The 24,166-nt window shown below is 54.5% G+C and overlaps 1 protein-coding gene across 1 annotated transcript; it reads left to right on the forward strand.

Annotated features, from left to right (window-relative positions):
• The first annotated feature begins 162 nt into the window (after positions 1–162).
• Positions 163–17,597, forward strand: ESYT1 (extended synaptotagmin 1). The gene is made up of 31 exons (XM_004589807.2): positions 163–683; positions 1,772–1,813; positions 1,958–2,092; positions 2,202–2,275; positions 2,410–2,482; positions 2,621–2,710; positions 2,890–2,945; positions 3,306–3,429; positions 3,518–3,694; positions 3,788–3,870; positions 4,091–4,139; positions 4,273–4,359; positions 4,448–4,540; positions 4,740–4,811; positions 4,914–5,000; positions 9,308–9,457; positions 9,752–9,907; positions 10,011–10,187; positions 10,325–10,407; positions 10,511–10,559; positions 10,652–10,741; positions 10,847–10,942; positions 11,129–11,200; positions 11,287–11,373; positions 15,266–15,406; positions 15,499–15,647; positions 15,751–15,849; positions 15,952–16,083; positions 16,168–16,273; positions 16,489–16,538; positions 17,527–17,597. The coding sequence occupies exons 1-31, from the start codon at positions 309–311 to the stop codon at positions 17,558–17,560; spliced, it is 3,288 nt and encodes a 1,095-aa protein (XP_004589864.2). The 5' UTR covers positions 163–308; the 3' UTR covers positions 17,561–17,597.
• The last annotated feature ends 6,569 nt before the right edge of the window (positions 17,598–24,166 follow it).

Consider the following 24,166-nt stretch of genomic DNA (forward strand, 5'->3'; position numbering starts at 1 on the left):
GGTGGCCAATCAAATCCTGCCCTTCAGCCCCTCTCCTCCTTTTCCCGCCATCTCAGGCCTGCCGTCCCGACCGGTTCGTCCAATCAGGAGGCCCCGCCAACCCACGCAGAACAAGGGTGGCGTTCCGCCCTTTAACTCCACCTCGGTCTCTGCGGCGCGGACCAACCCACGCCGCCAGGGCCGGGGGCGTGGCCTGCGCTCCCCTCCCCGCCGGCCCGGGGCTCGCGGTCTGCCGGGGGAGCGGGCGGCAAGGCTCGTCAGGCTGCAGCTGGTGTCGGGGCCGGCGGGTCCTCCCCGAAGTGGCATCCATGGAGCGCCCTGCTGGAGAGGGTCCGGGCCCCAAGGAGCCCCCGGCTCCCTCCGGCGCCCCGGAGCAGCCCCCCGCTGCCCACCCGAAGCCGGGGCCTGGGAGCCCACCTGCCGGCCCGGGCGCGGCGGCTGAGGTTCTGGCCGTGCTGACCGCGTTCGGGCGGCGCCTGCTGGTGCTGGTGCCCGTGTACCTGGCCGGGGCGGCGGGGCTCAGCGTGGGCTTCGTGCTCTTCGGCCTCGCCCTCTACCTGGGCTGGCGCCGGGTGCGCGACGAGAAGGAACGGAGCCTGCGGGCGGCGCGGCAGCTGCTGGACGACGAGGAGCGGCTCACGGCACAAACGCTGTACCTGAGCCACCGGGAGCTGCCGGCCTGGGTGAGCGCCCGCCGCGGCCCCTGCTGCGGGACCCCTCGCCCGCTCTGCCGTCCGGGCCGCCGCCCTCCCGGGCGCCCCAGTCGGGACGTTTCTCTCTTTCCTCTCGCGCGGCAGCCGCGTGATGACGAGGCGGGGGGGACACCGCCTCCCGGCCTCGGGGATCGCTCGCGCCCTGGGCATCGTGGTCCCCGTTACCCCCTCGGGGTGTCCCTCGCCTGTCCCATCCTATTCGAACAACTTTTTAGCTACTTCAGACCCGTCGGATTTCCCTTTGCCTGTTCTGAATCGCCGGGGACGGCCGCGGGGCGTGGTTGGGGTCGCTGGGCCGCTGCGGCTTCTGCTGCCCGCAGGCCGCGCCCTGCCAGCCCCACCCTGTTCCGGCCCCTGGGCTGCTCTGGCGGCACCCAGACCCCGGGCTTTGCGCTCGGCTCGCCTACTGTGGGCGGATGCCTTCTCTTGCGGTTCACGGGAGCAGGACCCGTTACTTGCCCCCTCCCAACACAGGTGCTGGTCTGGGGGGGATGTGGGTTGGGGGATGTGGCCCGAGAAAGAAGTCAAAAGCTGCGGCCTGCAGACACAAGCCGGACTGCCCAGGCCCTGGGCCAGAGAGGAGACAGGGTCCCAGGGGACCTGCGGACAGGCAGCTGCTGCTTTCCCTCCGCCCCTCATCCTGGCAGCTGATCCCCCCACCCCCCGCCAAGGCAAAGCACAAGGAGCTGCACTGGGAGAGAAGAGACACTAAGAGGAGAAAACACAGCTGGGCCCAATGTCTCTGCCTCCCCAGCCACCTGCTGGTTGTAGACTGCCCAGCCCAATCACAAGGAGGAAGTAGCTCTTGGGGCAGGGAACCCTTCCACAGCTGGCCCCTCCTGAAGGAATATGCCCCCTCCCTGCCCAGGAGCTGTGGCTGAACTCCCCTGAGCCATCCACGGAGTGACCCTGTGTGGCCTGCACACCTTGTCAGCTCCCCGAACTAAAAATGCCTCAGCGTGCGCCTGTTCTGTGGAGAATCCCTGTGGTCTGGGAGGACCACAACTGGGTATATGTGCACACACTCATCCCTGTCTCTGCCTCCACCCACCCCCTAGGTCAGCTTTCCAGACGTGGAGAAGGCTGAATGGCTGAACAAGGTGAGGCTCATTCCATACGCCAGGGAGGATGATGTGGGCCTGCACACACTGCCAGCCCAGCCAGGTGCCCCACTCTCTCCAAGAGCCAGGCTTGAGGGGATGGCAGCATGCAGCTCTCCTACAACCATCTCCCGCCCCTTCCAGATCGTGGCTCAAGTCTGGCCCTTCCTGGGCCAGTACATGGAGAAGCTTCTGGCTGGAACTGTCGCCCCAGCTGTCCGGGGCTCGAACCCCCACCTGCAGACGTTCACCTTTACCCGAGTGGAGCTGGGTGAAAAGGTATGCGGGGCGTAAGAGGTGGGCGTGAGACAGAAAGCTGGGGCCCAGGGATGGGGTAGCTCTGGGGGCTGGGCCCCTAGCCCTCCCTCTGAAGCACCCCTCTTTCCAGCCATTGCGCATCATTGGGGTCAAAGTCCACCCTAGTCAGAGAAAGGACCAGATCCTGCTGGACTTGAACATCAGGTGACTGCACTCCCCACCCTCCCACTACCTGCGGTGGGCCCATCACCCCCAATGGTTACCAGTCACCCCTGACTTCCTGCCCCCACCAGCCTGCCAATAAGCCCCTCATTTTCCATTCCCACCCCCACCCCCAGCTACGTAGGTGATGTGCAAATTGATGTGGAGGTGAAGAAATACTTCTGCAAGGCAGGAGTCAAGGGCATGCAGGTACGAGCACAACCAGGCCCCTGACAGCATGTCAGTGGCTGATCCCAAGGGACAGGACGGGATGAGGGGCACTGGGGCAGTTGGGTGGGGTCTGGCCCTGGAAGGGCCCTCTATTGTCTCTCCAACTACCCCTCCCAGTTGCATGGCGTCTTGCGGGTCATTCTTGAGCCACTCCTGGGAGACATTCCTATCGTGGGCGCTGTGTCAATGTTCTTCATCCGCCGCCCGGTAAGGGCCCACGAGGAGGGATGGTGGGAGGCAGGGAAGAGGATGGGTGAAGATAGGCAGGTACAGGGAACAGGGAAGGAATGGGTGAGGAAGCTGCAGGCCCAGGGACTATGGGTTGGGGATGACTGGGGTCCAAAGAGCTGTCCTGACAACCCCCTCTGCCCACCCTTGCCCTACAGACCCTGGACATCAACTGGACAGGCATGACCAACCTGCTGGACATCCCAGGCCTCAGGTATTAGGCCTCCCCACCTGGTGTTGTGGGCATGGTTGAGGGTGAGGGAGACCAGGCAGTGAGAAGTGCCACCTGTGCTCTGCAGCAGCCTGGCTTTGCAGGGACGGATAGGAGACACCCCATACCACGCTGGTCGAGCTTTTGTGGAGGGAACATGCTCTTTGATAGGGAATGAAGAGCGCTCAGGGCACAGCTTTGCAGAGGGGAGAAGATAAAGAGCTGGGGCTGGCAGCGATGAGGGGACCAGGCGAGAATAAACAATCAAAACAAGGGAGCATTGAGTGGGTACCTGGGAGAGGACAGCCAGGCCTTGCAGTTCCTGGGGCTGTGAACACCCACCGTTCTCCTGCCCCCATGCAGCTCGCTGTCCGACACCATGATCATGGACTCCATTGCCGCCTTCCTAGTGCTGCCCAACCGACTGTTGGTGCCCCTCGTGCCTGACCTGCAGGACGTGGCCCAGCTGCGCTCCCCTCTGCCCAGGGTATGGCCTTCCCGTTAGGTGGACCCTTCTCCCAGGGAACTGTGCTGGGTCTTCCATTTCCTTACCCTGAGCCCCCTCACCACCCCAGGGCATTATTCGGGTTCACCTGCTGGCTGCCCGAGGGCTAAGTTCCAAGGACAAGTATGTGAAGGGCCTGATTGAGGGCAAGTCAGACCCCTATGCAATCGTGCGTGTGGGTACCCAGGCATTCTGCAGCCGCGTCATCGACGAGGACCTCAACCCCCGCTGGGGGGAGACATACGAGGTGGGACAAGCCCGGGAAGTGTGTGGGAGCAGGAGCTGGATGACCAATCCTCTCGGCCACAGCCCGTGAAACCCCCTTCCCCCTGCCCTCCAGGTAATGGTGCATGAGGTCCCTGGGCAGGAGATCGAGGTGGAGGTGTTTGACAAGGACCCCGACAAAGATGATTTCCTGGGCAGGTGAGACTCGCCTGGTTAGGGTTCTTGAACAGGCTCTGGTGCCTCGGAGACCTCTGGACTTCTGTGTCACTCTCCCCCACTCCACCCACTCCCCATGACTGCCTCCCAAGGTGAAGAGGAGGGCGTGTGGGCAGGCCAGCACTCTGGGTGGGCAAGCCAAGGGTCTGTGGCTGCCGACTGCAGCACTTGCCCTTCTCTCGCCCCCCACTCGTCTCCCCAGGATGAAGCTGGATGTGGGGAAGGTGTTACAGGCTGGAGTGCTGGATGAAGTGAGTTGGCAGAAGAGAGGAAGGCGAGGGGCGAGCAGAGCCCCTGAGCCGGCACCAGCTGCCTCATGGGTGGGCAAGTGGCTGTGGCCCTATCTGATCTCTGCTGCAGCTCACTTTCTCATACTTCCTCCAGTGGTTCCCTCTGCAAGGAGGGCAAGGCCAAGTTCACTTGAGGCTAGAATGGCTGTCGCTTTTGCCAGATGCAGATAAGCTGGAGCAGGTGAGCCACGTGGGAGGGAGGCAGTGGCTGGAGGCATAGGAGACTGGGCCATCAGGGTCTGGTCCTGAGGCCTGTCCTCCACCCTCAGGTTCTGCAGTGGAATCGGGGCGTCTCCTCTCGGCCAGAACCCCCATCAGCTGCCATCCTCGTCGTCTATCTGGACCGCGCCCAGGAGCTTCCTGTGGGTTGGGTTACTGGTGGGGGGTGAAAGTGGAACCCCAGATGCAACATTCTCACCCTCCCTTGCTGAGGGTGCCGGAGCAGTGATGGGGAACCCAGGGGTGCCAGGAGGGTCTGGGCTGCAGTTTGGGGGGTGATTTCCTTAGAGTTCATCTTCACCCAAACCCCCAAGATAACGACCTCTGCCCTCCGTTCCACAGCTCAAGAAGGGGAACAAGGAGCCCAACCCTGTGGTGCAGCTGTCCATCCAGGATGTGACCCAGGAGAGCAAGGTAGAACAGCAAGGGGAGTTCTCGGGGTGGCCTGGAGGGGAGACATGGTGTGGTGGAGAGTGTGTGCCCCTCACCTTCTCCCTCTGCCCTGTCCATCCACAGGCTGTGTACAACACCAGCTGCCCTGTGTGGGAGGAGGCCTTCCGGTTCTTCCTGCAGGACCCTCGGAGCCAGGAGCTCGATGTGCAGGTGAATACCACACTCCTGCTCCCCACATCCCGGGTTTCATTTGTCTTGGTTGGTTGTTTTTCTTTCTTATTTGAAAGGCGGAGAAGAGAAGGAGACACAGAGAGGTCTTCTATCGCTGGTTTACTCCCCAAATAGCCACAATGGCCACATCGGAATCCATCCAAAGCCAGGAGTCAGGAGCTGCTTCTGGGTCTCCCACGTGGGTGCAGGGACCTCAGGCTTTGAGCAGGATGGGAAGTGGAACAGCCAAAACTCAAACGGGCGCCCATAAGAATTGCCAGCACTGAATTAGCCTTCTGAGCCTTGGCATGGCCTCCTTCCTGCCCAAAGTCCCTGTTTTCAGTCTGTCTCTGTAGATGGTCCACTTGTCCAAACAGCTTGCCACTGTTCCCCATGTATCTACAGTCAGATGGTAATTATCTGTGCTTCTGTGGTATGTGTATGTAAACATTGCCTCAAAAACTGCTCAGCACTTTAAAGGTTGTAGGTCAGGGTTGTGCGTGGTAAGGTGAACAAAGCTGTTGCTTGCTGCAGAAGCATCCCCTAAAGGAAACACTGGTTAAAGTCCCGGCTGCTCCATTTCAATCCAGCTCCCTGCTCATGTGCCTGGGGGAGCAGTGGGAGATGGCCTGTGTGCCTGAGCACTGGAGCCCAGTGTCAGCACAGAGCTAATCCTGGCTGGTTTTGCAGATAGGAAATACATGTTAACAGTGGGCTGGTGAAGGTGCTGGGTACAGCGGTCAGCTGCTGGAGGCTACCTGGATCCGATACTTAATCCTTGTTCTGCCTTCTTTCCTTTTTTCCAAGAATGTTTCATTTTTTTAAAATATTTATTTATTTTTATTGGAAAGTCAGATTTACACAGAGAAGGAAAAAGAGGAAGATCTTCCGTGCACTGATGCACTCCCCAAGTGGCTGCAATGGCTAAAACTGAACTGATCTCAAGTCAAGAGCCCAGAACCTCTTCCAGGTCTCCCACGCGGGTGCAAGGTTCCAAAGCTTTAGACCGTCCTTGACTGCTTTCCCAGGCCACTAGCAGGGAGCTGGATGGGAAGTGGAGCTGCCAGGATTAGAAGCAGCACCCAGATAGGATCCCAGTACGTGCAAAGCTAGGACTTTAGCCACTAGGCTACCATGCCAGGCCTGATTGTTCATGATTTTATTTTAAGATTTATTTTTATTTTTATTGGAAAGTCCGATATGTAGAGAGGAGAGGCAGAAGAAGATCTTCCATCCGATGATTCACTCCCCAAGTGGCCGCAATGACTGGAGCGTAGCTGAGCCGATTCGAAGCCAGGAGCCCAGAGCCACCTCCAAGTCTCCCACGCAGGTGCAGGGTCCCAAGGTTTTGGGCTGTCCTTGACTGTTTTCCCAGGCCATAAGCAAGGAGCTGGATGGGAAATGGAACAGCCAGGACTAGAACCGGCACCCATATAGGATTCCAGAGAGCAAGGCAAAGACTTTAGCCTATAGACCACCGCGGAGGGCCTTGTTTCTGATTTTTAAAAGATTTTATTTTTATTTGAAAAAGTTATAGAGAAGGGGAGACAGATCTATTTGCTGGTTCATTCCCCAAATGGCTGCAGCTGAGACGATTCTAAGCCAGGAGCTCCTTGGTCTCCCACGTGGGTGCAAGGGCCCAAGGACACGGGACATCCTTCACTGCTTTCCCAGGTCATTAATAGGGAGTTGGATCAGCACCCATGTGGGTTGTCGGCACTTGCAGGGGGAAGATTAGCCTGTTGAGTCACCATGCTGACTACAGACATTTTTTTATTTTTTAAAAAGATGTATCTATTTGAGGGGCCTGGCGTGATGGGGTAGTGTTAAGGTCCTCGCCTTAAACGCGCCGGGATCCCATATGGGCGCCGGTTCTAATCCCGGCAGCCCCGCTTCCCATCCAGCTCCCTGCCTGTGGCCTGGGAAAGCAGTCGAGAATGGCCCAAAGCCTTGGGACCCTGCACCCACGTGGGAGACCCGGAAGAGCTCCTGGCTCCTGGCTTCGGATTGGCTCAGCTCCAGCTGTTGCAGCCACTTGGGGAGTGAATCAATGGACAGAAGATCTTCCTCCCTGTCTCTCCTCTCTGTATATCCGCCCTTCCAATAAAAAAAATAAATCTTAAAAAAAAAAAATGTATCTATTTGAAAGGCAGAGACCCTCCCAGAATGGCCACAGTGGCTCACACTGGGCTGATCCAGAGCTCGGGGCATCAGCTGGGTTTGCCATGTGGGTACAGGAGACCAAGGACTTGGGTCATCTTTTGCTTTCTCGGGCACATTAGCAGGGAGCAGAGTCAAACTTGAACGGATCACCACTGCAGCTGGTAGGTTTGCTCAGTATGCTGCACTAAGACTTATTGATTTAAATGGAGTATTTTTTATTGGAAAGGCAGAATTACAGAGAGAGGAGGCAAGACTACTCCCCAAATAGCTGCACTGGCCAGGGCTGGAATGGACCAAAGCCAGGAGCTTCTTCCAGGTCTCCCATGTGGGTGCAGGGGCCCAAAGCCTTGAGATACCGTCTGTTGCCTTCCCAGGCCCTTACTAGGGGTCTGAATTGAAAGTGGAGCCTCCAGGACTCAAATGGACATCTGTGTAGGATGCTGGCACCGCAGACAGAGGCTTAATGTGCTATGTCACGACACTGGCCTCAGATTCATTTATTTTTAGATTTTAATTATTACTATTGGAAAGTCAGATATGAAGAGATGGAGAGATTTTTCCATCCACTGGTTCACTCCCCAAGTGGCCACAATGGCTGGAGCTAAGCCAGTCTGAAGCCAAAGGCCGGGAGCTTTTTCCATGTCTCCCACGTGGGTGCAGGGTCCCAAGGCTTTGATCCGTCCTCAACTGCTTTCCCAGGCCACAGGCAGGGAGCTGGATGGGAAGCAGGTCTGCTGATACAAACCAATGCCCGGGCCTGGTGTAGTATCCTAGTGGCTAAACTCCTCATCTTGCATGTGCCAGGACATGAACCAGCATCCATATGAGATCCTGGTGCATGCAAGCTGAGGACTTTAGCTACTAGGCTACTACGCCTAGGCCCAAGGACTGTTTTTGTCCTGGCTGCTCCACTTCCCATCCAGCTCCCTATTAGGCCTGGGAAAGTAGTGGAGGGCAGCCCAAAACCTTGGGACCCTGCACCCACATGGTAGACCCAGAAGAAGCTCCTGACTCCTGGCTTTGGATGGGTTCCGATGTGACCATTGTGGCTATTTGGGCAGTAAACCAGTGGTGGAAGATCTTTGTCTCTTCTTCTAAGTCTTATCTGCTTTTCCAATAAAAAAAACAAATGATGGGCCCGGCGGCGTGGCCTAGCGGCTTAAGTCCTCGCCTTGAACGCCCCGGGATCCCATATGGGCACCGGTTCTTATCCCGGCAGCTCCACTTCCCATCCAGCTCCCTGCTTGTGGCCTGGGAAAGCAGTTGAGGACGGCCCAATGCATTGGGACCCTGCACCCGCGTGGGAGACCTGGAAGAGGTTCCTGGTTCCCGGCTTCGGATTGGCACGCAACGGCCATTGCGGTCACTTGGGGAGTGAATCATCAGACGGAAGATCTTCCTCTCTGTCTCTCCTCCTCTGTGTATATCTGGCTGTAATAAAAATGAATAAATCTTTAAAAAAAATGATTAAAAAAAAAGTTGAGGGCCTAGTGCGATAGCATAGTGGCTAAAGGCCTTGCCTTGAACACGCCGGGATCCCATATGGGCGCTGGTTCTAATTCCTGTGGCCCTGCTTCCCATCCAGCTCCCTGCCTGTGGCCTGGGAAAGCAGTTGAGGACGGCCCAAAGCTTTGGGACCCTGCACCTGTGTGGGAGACCCTGAAGAGGGTCCTGGCTCCTGGCTTCGGATTGACTCAGGTTCTGGCCTTTGCAGTCACTTGGGGAGTGAACCATCAGACAGAAGATCTTCCTCTCTCTCTCCTCTTTATTTATTTGTTGGAAAGGCGGATATACAAATAAATCTTTTTTTAAAAAAGTTGAAACAGAGATATTCCATCCATTGGTTCATTCCCCAAATGCCCGTAATAATCAAGGCTGGGTCAGGCAAAAAATCGGGAATTCTATCAATGTCTCCTGACTCAAACTGGCATTCATATGGAATATTGATACTGTCAGTAGAAGCTTAACCCACTGGGCTGTGATATCAGCCCCACGAATGAATAGGTTTTAAATGGGGAGAGGAGACAGATCCTTCCAAGTAATGGGAGAGGAGGAGCAAAGGCGAATGAGTGGGCAGAGGGCTGTGGAGACAGTACGGAATGGAGGGAGCTGTGGCCGGGCTGCCATCTGTCCGTTCCCCATAGGTCAAGGACGACTCCAGGGCCCTGACGTTAGGGGCCCTGACCCTGCCCCTGGCTCGCCTGCTGACCGCCCCTGAACTCACACTGGACCAGTGGTTCCAGCTCAGCAGCTCTGGTTCCAACTCCAGACTCTACATGAAGCTGGCCATGAGGGTATGGGAATGCAGAAGCGCCGAGGGTGAGACGGGCCCCTGGGTGCCTTGGGGTTAAGTGGAAGGAATGGGAACTGGCATGTGAGTTGGTGTGTGTACAAGTCCCTTGAGACACGCAACAATGCCCAGTGACCTGATTCTGACTGCAGAAAGTATGTGCAGGTTGGGTTGGGTTGGGAACCTTCTAAGACCTGGCCTGAACAGGGACCTGGGCTCAAAGGCAGCGCCCTGGGCACCCTGTCTGCTGATGGCTTATCACTTTCCTTGGATTCCAAGCGAACACTCCCCTTCCCAGATCTTATACCTGGATTCAGCAGAAATCTGTTTCCCCGCTGGGCCAGGCACTCCTGGTACTTGGGACCCTGACAGTGAGAGCCCACAGACGGGCAGCAGCGTGGACGCCCCACCTCGGCCCTACCACACCACTCCTGACAGCAACTTTGGGATGGAAGTGAGTTTGTCTGCCCCAGGTGTACAAGGCCTGCTTCCAGGCCAGTCCTGCCTAAGGTCCCTTGTTCCGACGGCCATCCCATGTTTATCTATCCCTCTCACAGAATGTACTTCGGATCCATGTGTTAGAGGCCCAGGACCTGATTGCCAAAGACCGTTTCCTGGGGGGCTTGGTGAAGGGAAAATCTGATCCCTACATCAAACTGAGGCTGGCGGGCCGAACCTTCCGGAGCCGTGTTGTCCGTGAAGACCTCAATCCCCGCTGGAACGAAATTTTTGAGGTCAGGATTAAGGCAGATCCTCAGGTCTACCCCATTTCACCCCCGAACTTCAAGAGTGGTCCAGAAACTGTTGGCTTCCATGAACTAAGGGTCAGTCACCAGGATCAAAGGCCGGAGTCCTCTTTCTCTCCCACCAGGTGATTGTCACATCGATTCCAGGCCAAGAGCTAGAGGTCGAGGTCTTCGACAAGGACTTGGACAAGGATGACTTTCTGGGCCGGTGAGGGGCTGGGACTCCTGGTGGGTGGGGCCTGCAGAGGCCTTGGAGCCTGGGGCCTTGGGGAGAGACGCGTGGTCCTGTCTTAATCTTTCCTCCTGTGCAGGTGTAAAGTGAGCCTTACCGCGGTCCTCAACAGTGGCTTCCTGGATGAGGTAAGCGGCAGGCCCTCCAGACCACCGCCCAGGCCTCTCACTCCTAGCTCTCCTGCCCCACACCCTGAGACCTCACCTGCCTGCTTCCACAGTGGCTGACCCTGGAGGAGGTCCCTTCCGGCCGCCTGCACTTGCGCCTGGAGCGTCTGACCCTCCATTCCACTGCTGCTGAGTTAGAGGAGGTGAGGAAGGAAGCTGGAGGGGAGGGGACAGACCAAGGCAGGGCAAGGGGGCAGGGCGCGCTCCTGGCTCAGCGTTCAAGGCACCCACCAGGCCCCATGCCCCAGGTGTTGCAGGTGAACAGCTTGATCCAGACGCAGAAGAGTGGCGAGCTGGCGGCGGCCCTGCTGTCGGTGTACCTGGAGCGGGCGGAGGACCTACCAGTGAGACGCCTCCCTGGCCCTTCCCCACCTGCCCTGTGTTTGGAATTGCAGGCAGCCCCTCTCTTATCCAAGGCGGTGTTGGGGCGGGAGAGGCGTGTTCACTGACACGGGAGACATGGGCATTTGTGAGGGGGGAGCTGCCTAACTGCAGTCAAGTGAATGACTAACACAGTGTTCCTTTCCTAGCTCCGAAAAGGGACAAAGCCTCCCAGCTCTTACGCTATTCTCACTGTGGGAGACATTTCTCATAAGACCAAGGTAGCAGGGCACACAGCAGGGCTGAGGATGGAAAGGATGGAGGAGGGAGTGTGGAGACCAAGTGCTGACCCTCCCCTCCCCACCAGACTGTGTCGCAGACTCCAGCCCCGGTCTGGGATGAGACTGCCTCCTTCCTCATCAGGAAACCACACACCGAGAGCCTGGAGGTGCAGGTACCACACACCCCCTCTCCCAGGATGCTGTCCCTGCCAAGAGCAAGGCACTGACCCAGACACAGGGCACTCCGAGAAGAGACAGGCTGCTGACATCAGTGGAGCTACTCTGGAAGGAAGATAACCAGAGCTTACTCTGAGAATGACCCCAGAGGCCTGTGGGGAGGAGGGAGAGGTTTCACAGACCTCGGGAATGAGGAAGTAGTAGAACAGGCACCCTTGGTTGGTGGCTAGTCAGCTCTGACCAGGAGAAGGGCAAGGAGGAAATGGAAAGGCCGCACTATGTCCAGTAGGCGGGAGCCAGTGCTAGTTTGGGTCCTGGTTCCTCCACTAATTCCTCTTTTTTTTTAAGCTTTATTTATTTTTATTGCAAAGATATACAGAGAGGAGGAGAGACAGAGAGGAAGATCTGTCCATTGATTCCCTCCCCAAGTGACCGCAATGGCCAGAGCTGAGCCGATCCAAAGCCAGGAGCCCAGAGCCTCTTCAGGTCTCCCATGCAGGTGCAGGGTCCCAAGGCCTTGGGCCATTCTTGACTGCTTTCCCAAGGCCACAGGCAGGGAGCTGAATGGGAAGTGGAGTAGCCAGGAGTAGAACCGGCGCCCATATGGGATCCTGGCATTCAAGCCGAGGACTTTGGCCCCTAGGCTACCGCGTCAGGCCCTGGTTCCCTCACTTCTGATCCAGCTCCCTATTAACATGCCTGGGAAGGCAGCAGCATCTGACCCGAGTGCTTGGGCCCCTGCTGTCATGGGGAAGACACAAACAGAATCCCTGGCTCCAGGCTTCAGAGTGAATCAGTCCTGATTATCATTTAAGGAGTAAACCAACAGATGGAAGATATTTCTCTCTACCTACTCCTCCTCTCTCTGCCTTTTCAAATAAAAGCAAATTCAAAAAATAATTCAAACAAATGAGAGGCAGGTTGGGACAAGGTGCTAGGGGCTCTTAAATATTACACCAAACATTTGTTGCAGAGACACCTTTGGAGGGTGACTACTGGGTTTGCATTTCAGTAAACTCGTGCTGAGGCAGGGTCAGAAGGGCATCAGTGGAGGCAGGCAGATCAGTTCAAAGACTACTTTGTTTACAGGTTTATTTTTATTTGAAAGATAGATTGTGGAGTGAGGTAAGACAGACTCTTCCTCCACCTGTTCATTCCCCAGTTGGCTGCAGTAGCTGGAGCTGGTCTCATCAAAGCCAGGAGCTTCTTCCAGGTCTCTGACATGGGTTCAGTAGCCCAAGGACTTGAGCCATGCTCCAATGCTTTTCCAGGCCATCAGCAGAAAGCTGGATCAGAGATGGAGCAGCCAGAACTCAAACCAGTGCCCATGTTGGATACCAGTGCTGCAGGCAAAAGCTTATGCCATGGTACTGGGCCCAAGAGACTTTTTAAAATATTTGTTTACTTAAAGAGTGACAGAGGGAGAGACAAAGCAAGAAAGAGATCTCCTATCCTCTGGTTCACTCCCCAAATTCCTGCAGATTTGCCAAACTAAAGGCAGGAGCCAAGAGCTTTGTCCAGGTCTCTCACATCAGGGCCAAGTACTTGACCATTATCTGCTGCTTTCTCGGGTGCATTAACAGAGCCCTGCTCAGGATGGAGTGTAGCCAGAACTTGAAGCGGCACACTGACCGGGGATGCCTACATACTGAGGTGGCATCCCAACCCACTGCACCACAGTACCAGCCCCTTGGAGACTGTTAGGGTCGTAACGGTAAGGTATGACCAGACTTGATGGGATCTCGCGGTAGTTGTGCCCTGCGGGCAAGGAACAGCCTAGATGCCAACCCTTGGGCTCCCGGCATGGGGAGGCTCCATGGCTGAGGGCGCCTGTGTCAACTCAGGGAGTTATTTTGAGCTGACAGCCACGAGGAGATACACACAAGGCAAATCTGCTCCCATGTCTTCTTCCCTCTCTCCTGTTAGTTGGAGAGCTTGCTCGGGGGGGTATAGAGAAAGTGGCCCAAAGTTGCCAAAAGGTCAAATTAGATGACTTGAAAACTTCATTGACTTTAGAAAGTAGTGGTTCCTGAAGTAAATTCTTTGTCCTGAATGGAAAAAAAAATCAGATTTTAGTGGATTCAAGGGGGAACCAACAGTGAACCAACAAGGGACACATGGAGAGGTTGGGGGAGGGTAATGCAGGAGGGCTTCTTCCCAGGCACTGGGGTGTCAGAACTTTACTTGAGAGGCAGAGTCCAGGAGAACTCCCAAAGGCCCAATGCAGGTTTCCTGCATGGATTGCAGGGAGACATCCTCACTGCCTCCCAGGGTCTGCAGTAGCAGGCAACTGGAGCAGAAGGTGGGACCCAATCCCAGGGACTCTGATGTGGGAAGCAGCAGCTTAACCAGAAGGCTGATCACCCACTCCAAGAAACACTTTCTAAAGTTAATAGAACAATAAGCAGAGAAACACATAAATTAAGAAAGAAACTACTAGAACTTAAAAACAGTAAGTACTAATAGCAGAGAAGACGTATAAAGGAATTCAGCTCCTCACTTCTCACAGTGAGGAATAAGTAGGCATTGTCTAAAGCTGGTAAGTCAGGCCTGGTGAGGTGGCCCAGTGGCTAAAGTCCAGCTTGGCATGCACTGGGACCCCATATGGGCACCAGCTCATGTCCCATTCCCTTCCCATTCAGCTCCGGCTGTGGCGGCTGCTTGGGGAGTGAATCAATGCACAGAAGCTCTTCTTCTCTGTATATCTTTTTCTTTTTTTTTCTTTTTTTAAGAGATTTATTTTTATTGCAAAATCAGATATACAAAGAGGAGGAGAGACAGAGAGGAAGATCTTCCATGTGATGATTCACTCCCCAAGTGGCCACAATGGCTGAAGCTGCACCAATTCAAAGCCTCAGCCTCTTTTGGGTCTCCCATGCAGGTGCAGAGTCCCAAGGCTTTGGACCATCTTTGACTGCTTTCCCAAGGCCACAGGCAGGGAGCTGGATGGGATTAGAACCAGGGGCCACTGGGATTAGAACCAGTGCCAATATGGGATCCTGGCGCATGCAAGCCAAGGACTTTAGCCACTAGACTACCATGCCAGGCCATAAAATAATTCTTTTTTTTTTTTTTTTTTTGGTAAAGGAAAGATTCAATTTGTTGTTTTAATTTTTAAAAAAAGATTTATTTATTATTATATTTTTTATTGGAAAGGCAGATATACAGAGAGGAGGAGAGACAGGAAGATCTTCTGTCTGTTGATTCACTGCCCAAGTAGCTGCAACGGCCAGAGCTCAGCCAATCCAAAGCCAGGAACCTAGAGCCTCTTCATGTCTCCCACATTGGTGCAGATTCCCAAGGCCTTGGGCCCTCCTTGACTGCCTTCCCAGCCACAAGCAGGGACCTGGATGGGAAGCGGGGCCACCGGGACTAGAACCAGCACCCATATGGGATCTTGGTGTGTTCAAGGTGAAGACTTTAGCCACTATACTATTGTGCCGGGCCCGCCATAAAATAATTCTAAGAATTTTACTTGAAAGACAGTTACACAGAGAGAGGAATTTTCCATCTACTTGTTCAGTCCTCAAATGGCCAGGACAGGGCCAAGTTAAAGGTGGGAGCCAGAAGTTTCATCCAGGCTTTCCCACATGGGTTCAGGGGCCCAAGCACTTGGGTCATCCTCGCTGCTTCCCCAGCCACATTAGCAAGGAGCTGGATAGGAGGTGGAGCAGCTGGGACTTGAACCTGTGCCCACAGTGATACTGGCACTGCCAGTGGCAACTTCACCCTCTAAACCCAACACTGGCCCCAGTAAGTAAGCCTTAAAGAGAAAACAGACTTTCACCAGGGGAAATTTTTCACCAAAACCAAGCACTCAGACCTGAGCACCAGGGTGAAGTGAGTTCCTGACGTCCCTGCCTCTGATGGCAATCCTCTTGCCCACAGGTCCGCGGAGAAGGGACTGGTGCGCTGGGCTCGCTCTCTCTGCCCCTCTCGGAGCTCCTCGGGGCTGACCGGCTCTGCGTCGACCGCTGGTTCGTGCTTGCCAATGGACAGGGGCAGGTGCTGCTGAGAGCACAGCTCGGGGTGAGTGCCTAGATGGCAGCAGGCCGGGTGGCACAGCCAGGAAAGCTATGGGACTGGACTGTCCAGCTCATGGCACTTGATGGGCCCCCCAGATCCTGGTGTCCCAGCATTCTGGAGTGGAAGCTCACAGCCACAGCCACAGCTCCTCGTCTCTGAGTGAGGAGCCTGAGCTCTTGGCAGGACCCTCTCTTGTCACCTCCTCAGGCCCAGAGCTGCGGCAGCGCCTGACACATGGAGACAGGTAGAGACTGGGACAGAAAACGGGCCGGGGCTGGGATGGAAACTGTGAGCTGCAGGCTCTGTAGCTCTAGCTTCTCCTAGACCTGTGTCCCCATCTCTGTCAGCCCCACAGAGGTGCCCATTGGGCCACTGGGCCAGGTGAAGCTGACGGTGTGGTACCACAGCGAGGAGCGCAAGCTGGTCAGCCTGGTACACAGCTGCCGGTGAGGCCAGCCCCCCTCCACTGTCCGTCATCCCTACCTATGTGACCTCCCCCCCATCCTGGTGTAGGGTGTGACCTTGTCCCCAACCCGCTCCTGGTATAGGGCCCTGCGGCAGAATAGCCGGGATCTGCCGGACCCCTATGTGTCACTGTCACTACTGCCAGACAAGAACCGTGCCACCAAGAGAAAAACATCCCAGAAGAAGAAGACCCTGAACCCAGAATTCACTGAGCGGTGAGGCAGCCCTGTCCCCGTGGGGGGGGCCAGGCCAGTGAGGGTCTACAAGGGCCCAGGCCCTGACGTCTAGGCCTTCCCTAGGTTTGAGTGGGAAGTACCCCTGGAGGAGGCCTTCAGGCGGAAGCTGGATGTCTCAGTAAAGTCCACCTCCTCCTTCATGTCAAGAGAGCGAGAGCTGCTGGGGAAGGTGCGCGGGCAGGGGTGGGCAGGGGCGGGCAGGCCGAGGGGGAGTCCACAGTTGCAGCCCCTGTGAAGGAAGAAACCTTCCCCTCATTCCCTACACCCTTCCCGGGGGTACTCTAAAGATGACCCCATCACCTTGGCAACGGTTTGGACCTAGGAGTAAGTGGTGATGGAGCATGGTCTTAGAGAATAGTCTAACATCTCCCCTCACCCACACAGGTGCAATTGGATCTGGCGGAGATGGACCTTACCCAGGGCGCCGCCCAGTGGTGAGTGGGCAGGAAGGGGTGTGGTTCCTGGGGCAGAAGGAAACCCAGCCCCAAGGAGGGAAAGACAGGGTGGGTGCAGTCTGGGCTGAGAACTGCCAGGCAGGAAGTACATGAGCCCTTGGGTGGCATCTCATTTATAAGGACAGAGTCATCTTTATTTATGGATCTTTAAATTTTGTTTGAAAGGCAGACAGAAATCTCCCTTTCATTGGTTCATTCCCCAAATGCCTGCAATAGCTAAGTCTGGGGCCATAGCCAGGAACTCCATCTATGTCCCCAAGTAGGTGGCGGGGACACCGTAGCAGGAGCATGGAATCAAAAGTGAAGCTAAGTCTTAAACCCAGGCCACTGATACAGGAGGGGGATCTCAGCATCTTAACTGTTGTTAAGATTTATTTATTTTTTACAGATTTATTTTTATTGCAAAGTCAGATATATAGAGGGAGGAGGAGAGACAGAGAGGAAGATCCTCCGTCAGATGGTGCACTCCCCAAGTGATCACAACGGCCGGTGCTGCGCCGATCCGAAGCCGGGGACCAGGAACTTCTTCCAGGTCCCCCACACGGGTGCAGGGTCCCAAGGCTTTGGGCTGCCCTAGACTGCCTTCCCAGGCCACAAGCAGGGAGCTGGATGGGAAGCGGGGCGCCCACATGGGATCGTGGCGTGCTCAAGGTGAGGTCTTTAGCCACTAGGCCACAGCGCCGGGCCCAGCATCTTAACTGTTGAACCAGCACCAGAGTTGGCCCCTTGGCTTAAGCCCAGCTGCTCCACTCTGAGCCAGCTCCCTGCTAATGCATCTGGGAAAGCAGCAGATGGCCCAGGTGCTGGGGCCTCTGCACTCATGTGGGAGGACTAGGAAGAAGCTACTGGCTACACTGCAGCCATTTGGGGAGTGAACTAGCAGGTGGAAGATCTGTCCCTCCCTCTTCCTAACTCAGACACCTCTGACAGTCTGCTGTGCCTGAGCCCTGTCCCCTTGCTTCCGCAGGTATGACCTGACAGATGACAAGAGCAACTCCTAGGGTCACTGCTGAGCAGACCGACCTGTTCCTGCCTTGCTACATCACCACCTCATGCGATGAGCAGAATGCTGAGGCCCCAGGGGCTGAGCCTGCGCCCTGTGGCCTCCCAGGCCCACAACACAGCCTCTGCCTGACCAAAGAGAAGGACTGTCCGCCAGCTTTCACTGCATGGCCTTTTCCCTCCTGGCTCTGGAGCAGGGCCTGAGCTGGCCAGTTCCCGCTCTGCCTGCGCAGTTCCCCTCCTTCCAACTCCTCAGGGCCTCTTACCTGTGCCTGGCCGCTGGTGGCACTAGCAGCGGCATTAGCTTATGCCAAATTTTGGAAAGTTGCTTTGTTTAGCCAGATGGCCACCTTCTCCCTACCATGAGCAGGAAGGGAGGATAAAGATGTGTGTTGGTGAGGTGGCTCAACTCCCAAGCTGAGCCCCCTCGAACTGTCCAGCAGTCTGGTCCCCTTTTCCTCAGACCTGTCCTGGAAGTGATGGCCACGCAGCCCCTGATAGATCCTGGCCTTGGGGACACTGTGGGCTTGCTCCCACCTCCCTCCCAGTTGTGAGAAGTCTTGGGGCCCCAGGTGCTGGTGTGCAGGGATTGCCAAGGACCCAGACAGCAGGGCTTTTTGTCCAAGTGCCTAGGCTGTAAACTCCCTGTACCAGTCTTATATTCTTAGTTTTCCACCAACTCTGCCAGTCCACTGTATCTTATATATTAAAGACATGATACTCAAACTTGCCTGACTTTTTTCTTAAGAAAAGGGAATTCAACTGACTCACCGTTGATTCCATCTATCCAAAGCCTGGCTTCTGTAAGCCAGCAGACCATGTTGTTAACGGTCAATGCCAACTGGGTCACAGCCACCAAGGAGGTGGGTTTCCTGAGGATGCTCAGGCAAGGGTACTGGTGTGTTTCAGGAGAAAGTCAGGTCACAGGGGTAAGGGCCTTCCCAACTCTCACTCCTGAGTGAGGCTCTAGGGAGAGAGAGCACTCGGATCCACCCAGAGGTCAAGGCCTCTCATGCCATTAGGTGTGCTGGGCCACGTCCAGAAGGGGTCAGGCCCCCATGGCCAGGCGGCTAGCTGCTCCCTGAGGAGCCTGTGCCACGTGTCCTCACCGTCAGAATGAGGCTCAGCTCAACCCAGAATTTGCTGCCAAACGCCAGTCCCTGTGACGGGAGCCAAGGGGGCTCTCCTGGCAGCCTCCCAGGGGCATCTGCATCTTCCCCGAATTACAGAATCAATTCCGAGATGCTGTTCACAGACACAGGAGACCAAGGGGAAAGAACTAAGCTCAGAGCCACGAGTTACCAAGATTCAGGTTTTTTTAAAAATACTGCCCAGCTCAGGCCTGGCAGTGTGGTCTAGTGGCTAAAATCCTCACCTTGAACGCACCGGGATCCCATATGGGCGCCAGTTCTAATCCCGGCAGCTCCACTTCCCATCCAGCTCCATGCTTGTGGCCTGGGAAAGCAGTTGAGACGGCCCAAAGCCTTGGGTCCCTGCACCCGCGTGGGAGACCTGGAAGAAGTTCCTGGCCCCCGGCTTCGGATCGGCGCAGCACCAGCTGTTGTGGTCACTTGGGGAGTGAATCATCAGACGGAAGATCTTCCTCTCTGTCTCTCCTCCTCTCTGTATGTCTGACTTTGTAATAAAAATAAATAAATCCTTAAAAAAAATATTGCCCAGCTTTTACAAAAATTTTTAAAAGATATGTATGTGTTGGAAAGGCAGGGTGACAGGGAGAGACAAATCTTCCATCCACTGGTTCAGCCCCCAAATGCCCACATCTGGGTTGAGCCAGGCTGAAGCCAGGAGCCTGGATATCAGTCTCCCATGGGGGAGGAAGGGACCCAAGTCCTTAGGTCATTGTGTGCAGCCAACCAAGTGTATTAGAAAGATAGGAAGAATAGGCAGGACTTAATCACAAGTACTCTGACTTTCCAATAAAAATAATAATAATAAATCTATCCACAGGTTCACTTCCCAAGTGTCTGCAACATCTGGGGCTGGGCCAGACCAAAGCCAGGTGCCAGCAACTCCATCCAGGGCTCATAATACTGCCAACCACTTAAGCCAGTGGGGTGGGGCATGGAGCACAACCTATCAAGTAGCTGAAACTGAAAGTAAAACCAGGGGCCTGGGCGTGATAGCCTAGTGGCTAAATCCTCGCCTTACACACAGGGATCCTATATGAGCACCTGTTTGTGTCCTGGTTGCTCCACCTCCTATCTGGTTCCCTGCTTGTGACCTGGGGAACAGTATAGGATGGCACAACACCTTAGGACCTTGCACCCACTTAAACCCAGAAGAAGCTCCTGGTTCCTGGCTTCAGGTCAGTTCAGTTAGGCCATTGTGGCCACCTGGGGAATGAACCAGCAGACAGAAGATCTTTCTGTGTCTTTCTGTGTCTCCTTCTCTGTAAATCTGCCTTTCCAATAAAAATAAAATTAATTTTTAAAAAAGATTTATTTTTTATTGGAAAGTCAGACATATAGAGAGGAGGAGAGACAGAGAGGAAGATCTTCCGTCTGATGAGTCACTCCCCAAGTGACCACAATCGCTGGTGCTGTGCCAATCCAAAGCCGGGAGCCAGGAACCAACGCCAGGTCTCCCACACAGGTGCAGGGACCCAAGGCTTTGGGCCGTCTCAACTGCTTTCCCAGGCCACAAGCAGGGAGCTGGATGGGAGGTGGAGTTGCTGGGATTAGAACCGGCGCCCATATGGGATCCCGGCGTGTTCAAGGCGAGGACTCCAGCCACTAGACCACGCTGCTGGGCCCAAAAACTAATCTTTAAAAAAAAAAAAAAAGTAAAACCAGGACTCTAGTCCAGGCTCTGATAGTGAATGCAGGTGTCCAAAGTGGGGTCTTAACCACTGTGCCAAACACCACCTACGGCCTGCACTGCTAGCATCCCACATGGGCACTGGCTCACATCCCAGCTGCTCTACTTCCAGTCTCTCCACCTGCTAATGTTGTTAAATCTGGTCACAAATTGGAGTCATTTTGATTCAGGCCTGCATAAGCCGGCTAGCCTGTTCCTTATGCTTCTGTACAAAATGCTTTGCCAGTTTCCTGCTTTTTGGTCAGATCGCAAGGAGTAACATGCCCTGCCAGCAACCCTCTGTTCCAGGAATCAATACTGTGATTTACTCACCCATTGTTCCTATAACTGCCTCCTGTGGCTCTCCAGCTCACCTGGTTCTCATAGCTGCATAACTCACTCTTTCTATAGAAATCCTTGTGACCCTCACCTTGGGGTCACTCTCCAAAGGAAAGGAGAGCTGACCCCAGCCCACTGGGCTGTTTACCTGGCGCCTCAATAAACTTTGCTGCTTTACAGAGCAGTCTGGTGTTCACGTCCTGGAGAGAGGCTTACACTGGACACAACAACATATTGGGGTAAAGCAGTGGAGGGGGGCCCAGGTGCTTGGGCCCCTGCACCCACAAGGGAAATCTGGCAGAACTGCGGGCTCCTGCCTTCACCCTGACACAGGCCTGGCTGTTGTAGCCATCTAAGAAGTAGACCAGTACACGGAAGAGCTCTCTCTGACTCTCCCTCTTTCTGTAGCTTTGCCTTTCAAATAAATAAATCTTTTTTTAAAGATTAATTTTATTTGTATTGCAGAGTCAGACATACAGAGAGGAGGAGAGACAGAGAGGAAGATCTTCCATTTGATGATTCATTCCCCAAGTGACCGCAATGGCCGGTGCTGTGCCAATCCGGAGCCAGGAGCCAGGAACTTCTTTCCAGGTCTCCCACACAGGTGCAGGGACCCAAGGCTTTGGGCCGTCCTCGACTGCTTTCCCAGGCCACAAGCAGGGAGCTGGATGGGAAGTGGATTTACCGGGATTAGAACCGGCGCCCATATGGGATCCTGGCGCATTCAAGGAGAGGACTCTAGCTGCTAGGCCACGCTGCCGGGCCCTCAGATAAATAAATCTTAACAAGTATCAGATGCCACTGCCTAACTTTACTCTTCCAGAATCTTAGGGCGAAACTACAAAATAGATAAATAAATAAAAATAAAACCACAGGACTGGGTAGAATTTGTGGTGTGGTAAATTAAGTCACTGCTCAGGACGCCCACATCTCATACTGGTGTGCCAGTTCGAGTCCCAGCTACTCTGCCTCCCATCTAAATTCCCATTACTACATCCATGGAGGCATTAGAAGACTAAGTAGTTGGGTTCTGACACCCACATGACCCCGGATGGAGTTCCTGGCCCTGGCTGTTGCAGACATTTAAGGGGTGTATCAGTAGAAACATCTGTCTCACCCACCCCTCCTCCCCGACCCTACCACTCTGTTTGTTCTTTCAATTTATTTTTATTGGAAAGCCAGATATACAAAGAGGAGGAGATACAGAGAGGAAGATCTTCTGTCCACTGATTCACTCTCCAAGCAGCCACCACAAAGGCAAGAGCTGAGCTGATCGGAAGCCTGGAGCCAGGAGCTTCTCCTGGTTCTCCCACGTGAGTACAGAGTCCCAAGGCCTTGGGTTGTCCTTGACTGCTCTCCCAGGCCACAAACAGGGAGCTGGATGGGAAGCAGGGCTGCTGAGATTAGAACCAGTGTCCATACGGGATTCCAGTGCGTGCAATGAGCCACTAGGCTACCGCATCAGACCCCTTTTTAAAAAATTATTTATTTATTTCTTAGTCAGAAAGTCAGATTTACAAAGAAAAGAAAAAAACAGAGAGAAAGATCTGTCTGCTGGTTCACACCCCAAGCAGCCACAAATGCTGGAGCTGAGCTGATCCGAAGCCAGGAGCCAGGAGCTTCTGCCTTGTCTCCCATGTAGATGCAGGGCCCCAGCCTTTGGGCCATCCTCTATTGCTTTCCCAGGCCACAGGGAGGTAGATGGAAGGGAAATGGAGCAGCCGGGATACGAACTGGCACCCATATGGAATTCCGGCACATGCAAAGTGAGGATTTAGTCACTAGGTTATTGCACCAGACCCACCGCTCTGCTTTTCATGCAAATAAATAAGTCACACAGAGTAGAGGAACTCTGCCCAACCATTAGATATCAGGCATATAGCCCATGGCCTGTCGCCTTCAAACAAACAACCAGGAATTCTGCTGTGTTCCATTTTAAGAAACACATTTGACCTAGTTTATCACATTAAGCAATTACATTTCCAGAAAACTAGATAACAGGGCATCCATTCTCCCACCACAGAAGTTTCTCTTTCCTGACTTTTTCAACTTCAGGATACCAAAGGGAGGAGAGGGCCTGGTGGCGTGGCCTAGTGGCTAAATTCCTCACTTGGGGAGTGAATCATCCAATGGAAGATCTTCCTCTCTGTCTCTCCTCCTCTCTGTATATCTGACTTTCTAATAAAAATAAAATAAATCTTTTAAAAAAAGGGGGGGGAGAAAGGGCCCAGCACAGTAGCCTAGTGGCTAAAGCCCTTGCCTTGACGTTCCAGGATCCCATATGGGCACTGGTTTGTGTCCCAGGGGCCCCACTTCCCATCCAGCTCCATGCCTGTGGCCTGGGAAAGCAGTCGAGGACGGCTGAAAGCCTTGGGAACCTGCACCCATGTGGGAGACCAGGAGGAAGCTCTTGGCTCCTGGCTTCGGATCAACTCAGCTCCAGCAATTGCTGGCACTTGGGAAGTGAACCAGCAGATTGATAATCACCTATACGTGAAGTAAAGACAAGCACCATCAGACATTGTTGCGCTTACCAATACAAAGATTAAACAAATTAAGGGTCAGTGGTCTCACACATGAAACATGTTTCTGTTATTGGTTATTAGAACAGCTGACCTTTGCCACCAACACCCACCTCCCCACCCCCGACGCCTTGCAACACACAAACATGCAGTTCTGGCTGCATATAGGCACCATGTCACTGATGTGTGCTATACTACCCTCTTGGGATGCGGCTTTATTGGACCAAACCATGTGCTGTAGTTAACTGGGTGTGGTCTCTCTCCCAACAGCCATTTCCCCTCTTCCCTCCACACCCCCTCAGGGTGTTCCCAGAGGCAGCAGAGCAGTCCTAGGCAATCAGGCAGTTAAACACCACCCTCCCTGCTACACACTCACTCTTGCAGCTTTCACTGCAACTTGGCAGAACTCAGGCCTACCTCTGGTTAACAAAATGTAAAGGGGATGGGCCAGTACAGTAGTGTAGCAAGCTAATCCTCTACTCTGTGGTGCTGGCATGCCATTTGTCTCCAGTTCTTGTCCCAGAGAGATTTTTGTTACTTTCAACTCCTTAGGAACATTCTCCTCCAATCCAATGATCTTCACCTCACTACCCTTCAACCCTCCATTCCAAGAACCATTAACCTGTTTACCAAAAAAAAAAAAAACCGGGGGGAAGGGGGACGTAGGGAGATGGTGCCAGTCAAGGCTCAACATCCCACGTGGGCATCAGTTCATGTCCCAGATGCTCCACTTCCCATCCAATTTCCTACTTATGGCCTGGGAATGCAGTGGAGGATGGCCCAAAGGCTTGGGATGCTGCACTCACATGAGAGACCCAGAAGTTCCTGGCTCCTGGTTTTGTATTAGTGCATATCCAACCACTGAGGCTTCTTGTGGAGTGAACCAGTGGACAGAAGATCTTTTTCTCTGTATCTCCTTCTCTCTAT

The sequence above is a fragment of the Ochotona princeps genome, chromosome 15, assembly GCF_030435755.1.
Source record: "Ochotona princeps isolate mOchPri1 chromosome 15, mOchPri1.hap1, whole genome shotgun sequence".
Taxonomy (NCBI): Eukaryota; Metazoa; Chordata; class Mammalia; order Lagomorpha; family Ochotonidae; genus Ochotona; species Ochotona princeps.

Coding starts and splice junctions, on each gene's coding strand:
- ESYT1 (XM_004589807.2), top strand. CDS start 309: ATGGAGCGCCCTGCTGGAGAGGGTCCGGGCCCCAAGGAGCCCCCGGCT. Junction 684..1,771: donor ACCGGGAGCTGCCGGCCTGG/GTGAGCGCCCGC, acceptor CCCACCCCCTAG/GTCAGCTTTCCAGACGTGGA. Junction 16,274..16,488: donor AGCGAGAGCTGCTGGGGAAG/GTGCGCGGGCAG, acceptor TCACCCACACAG/GTGCAATTGGATCTGGCGGA.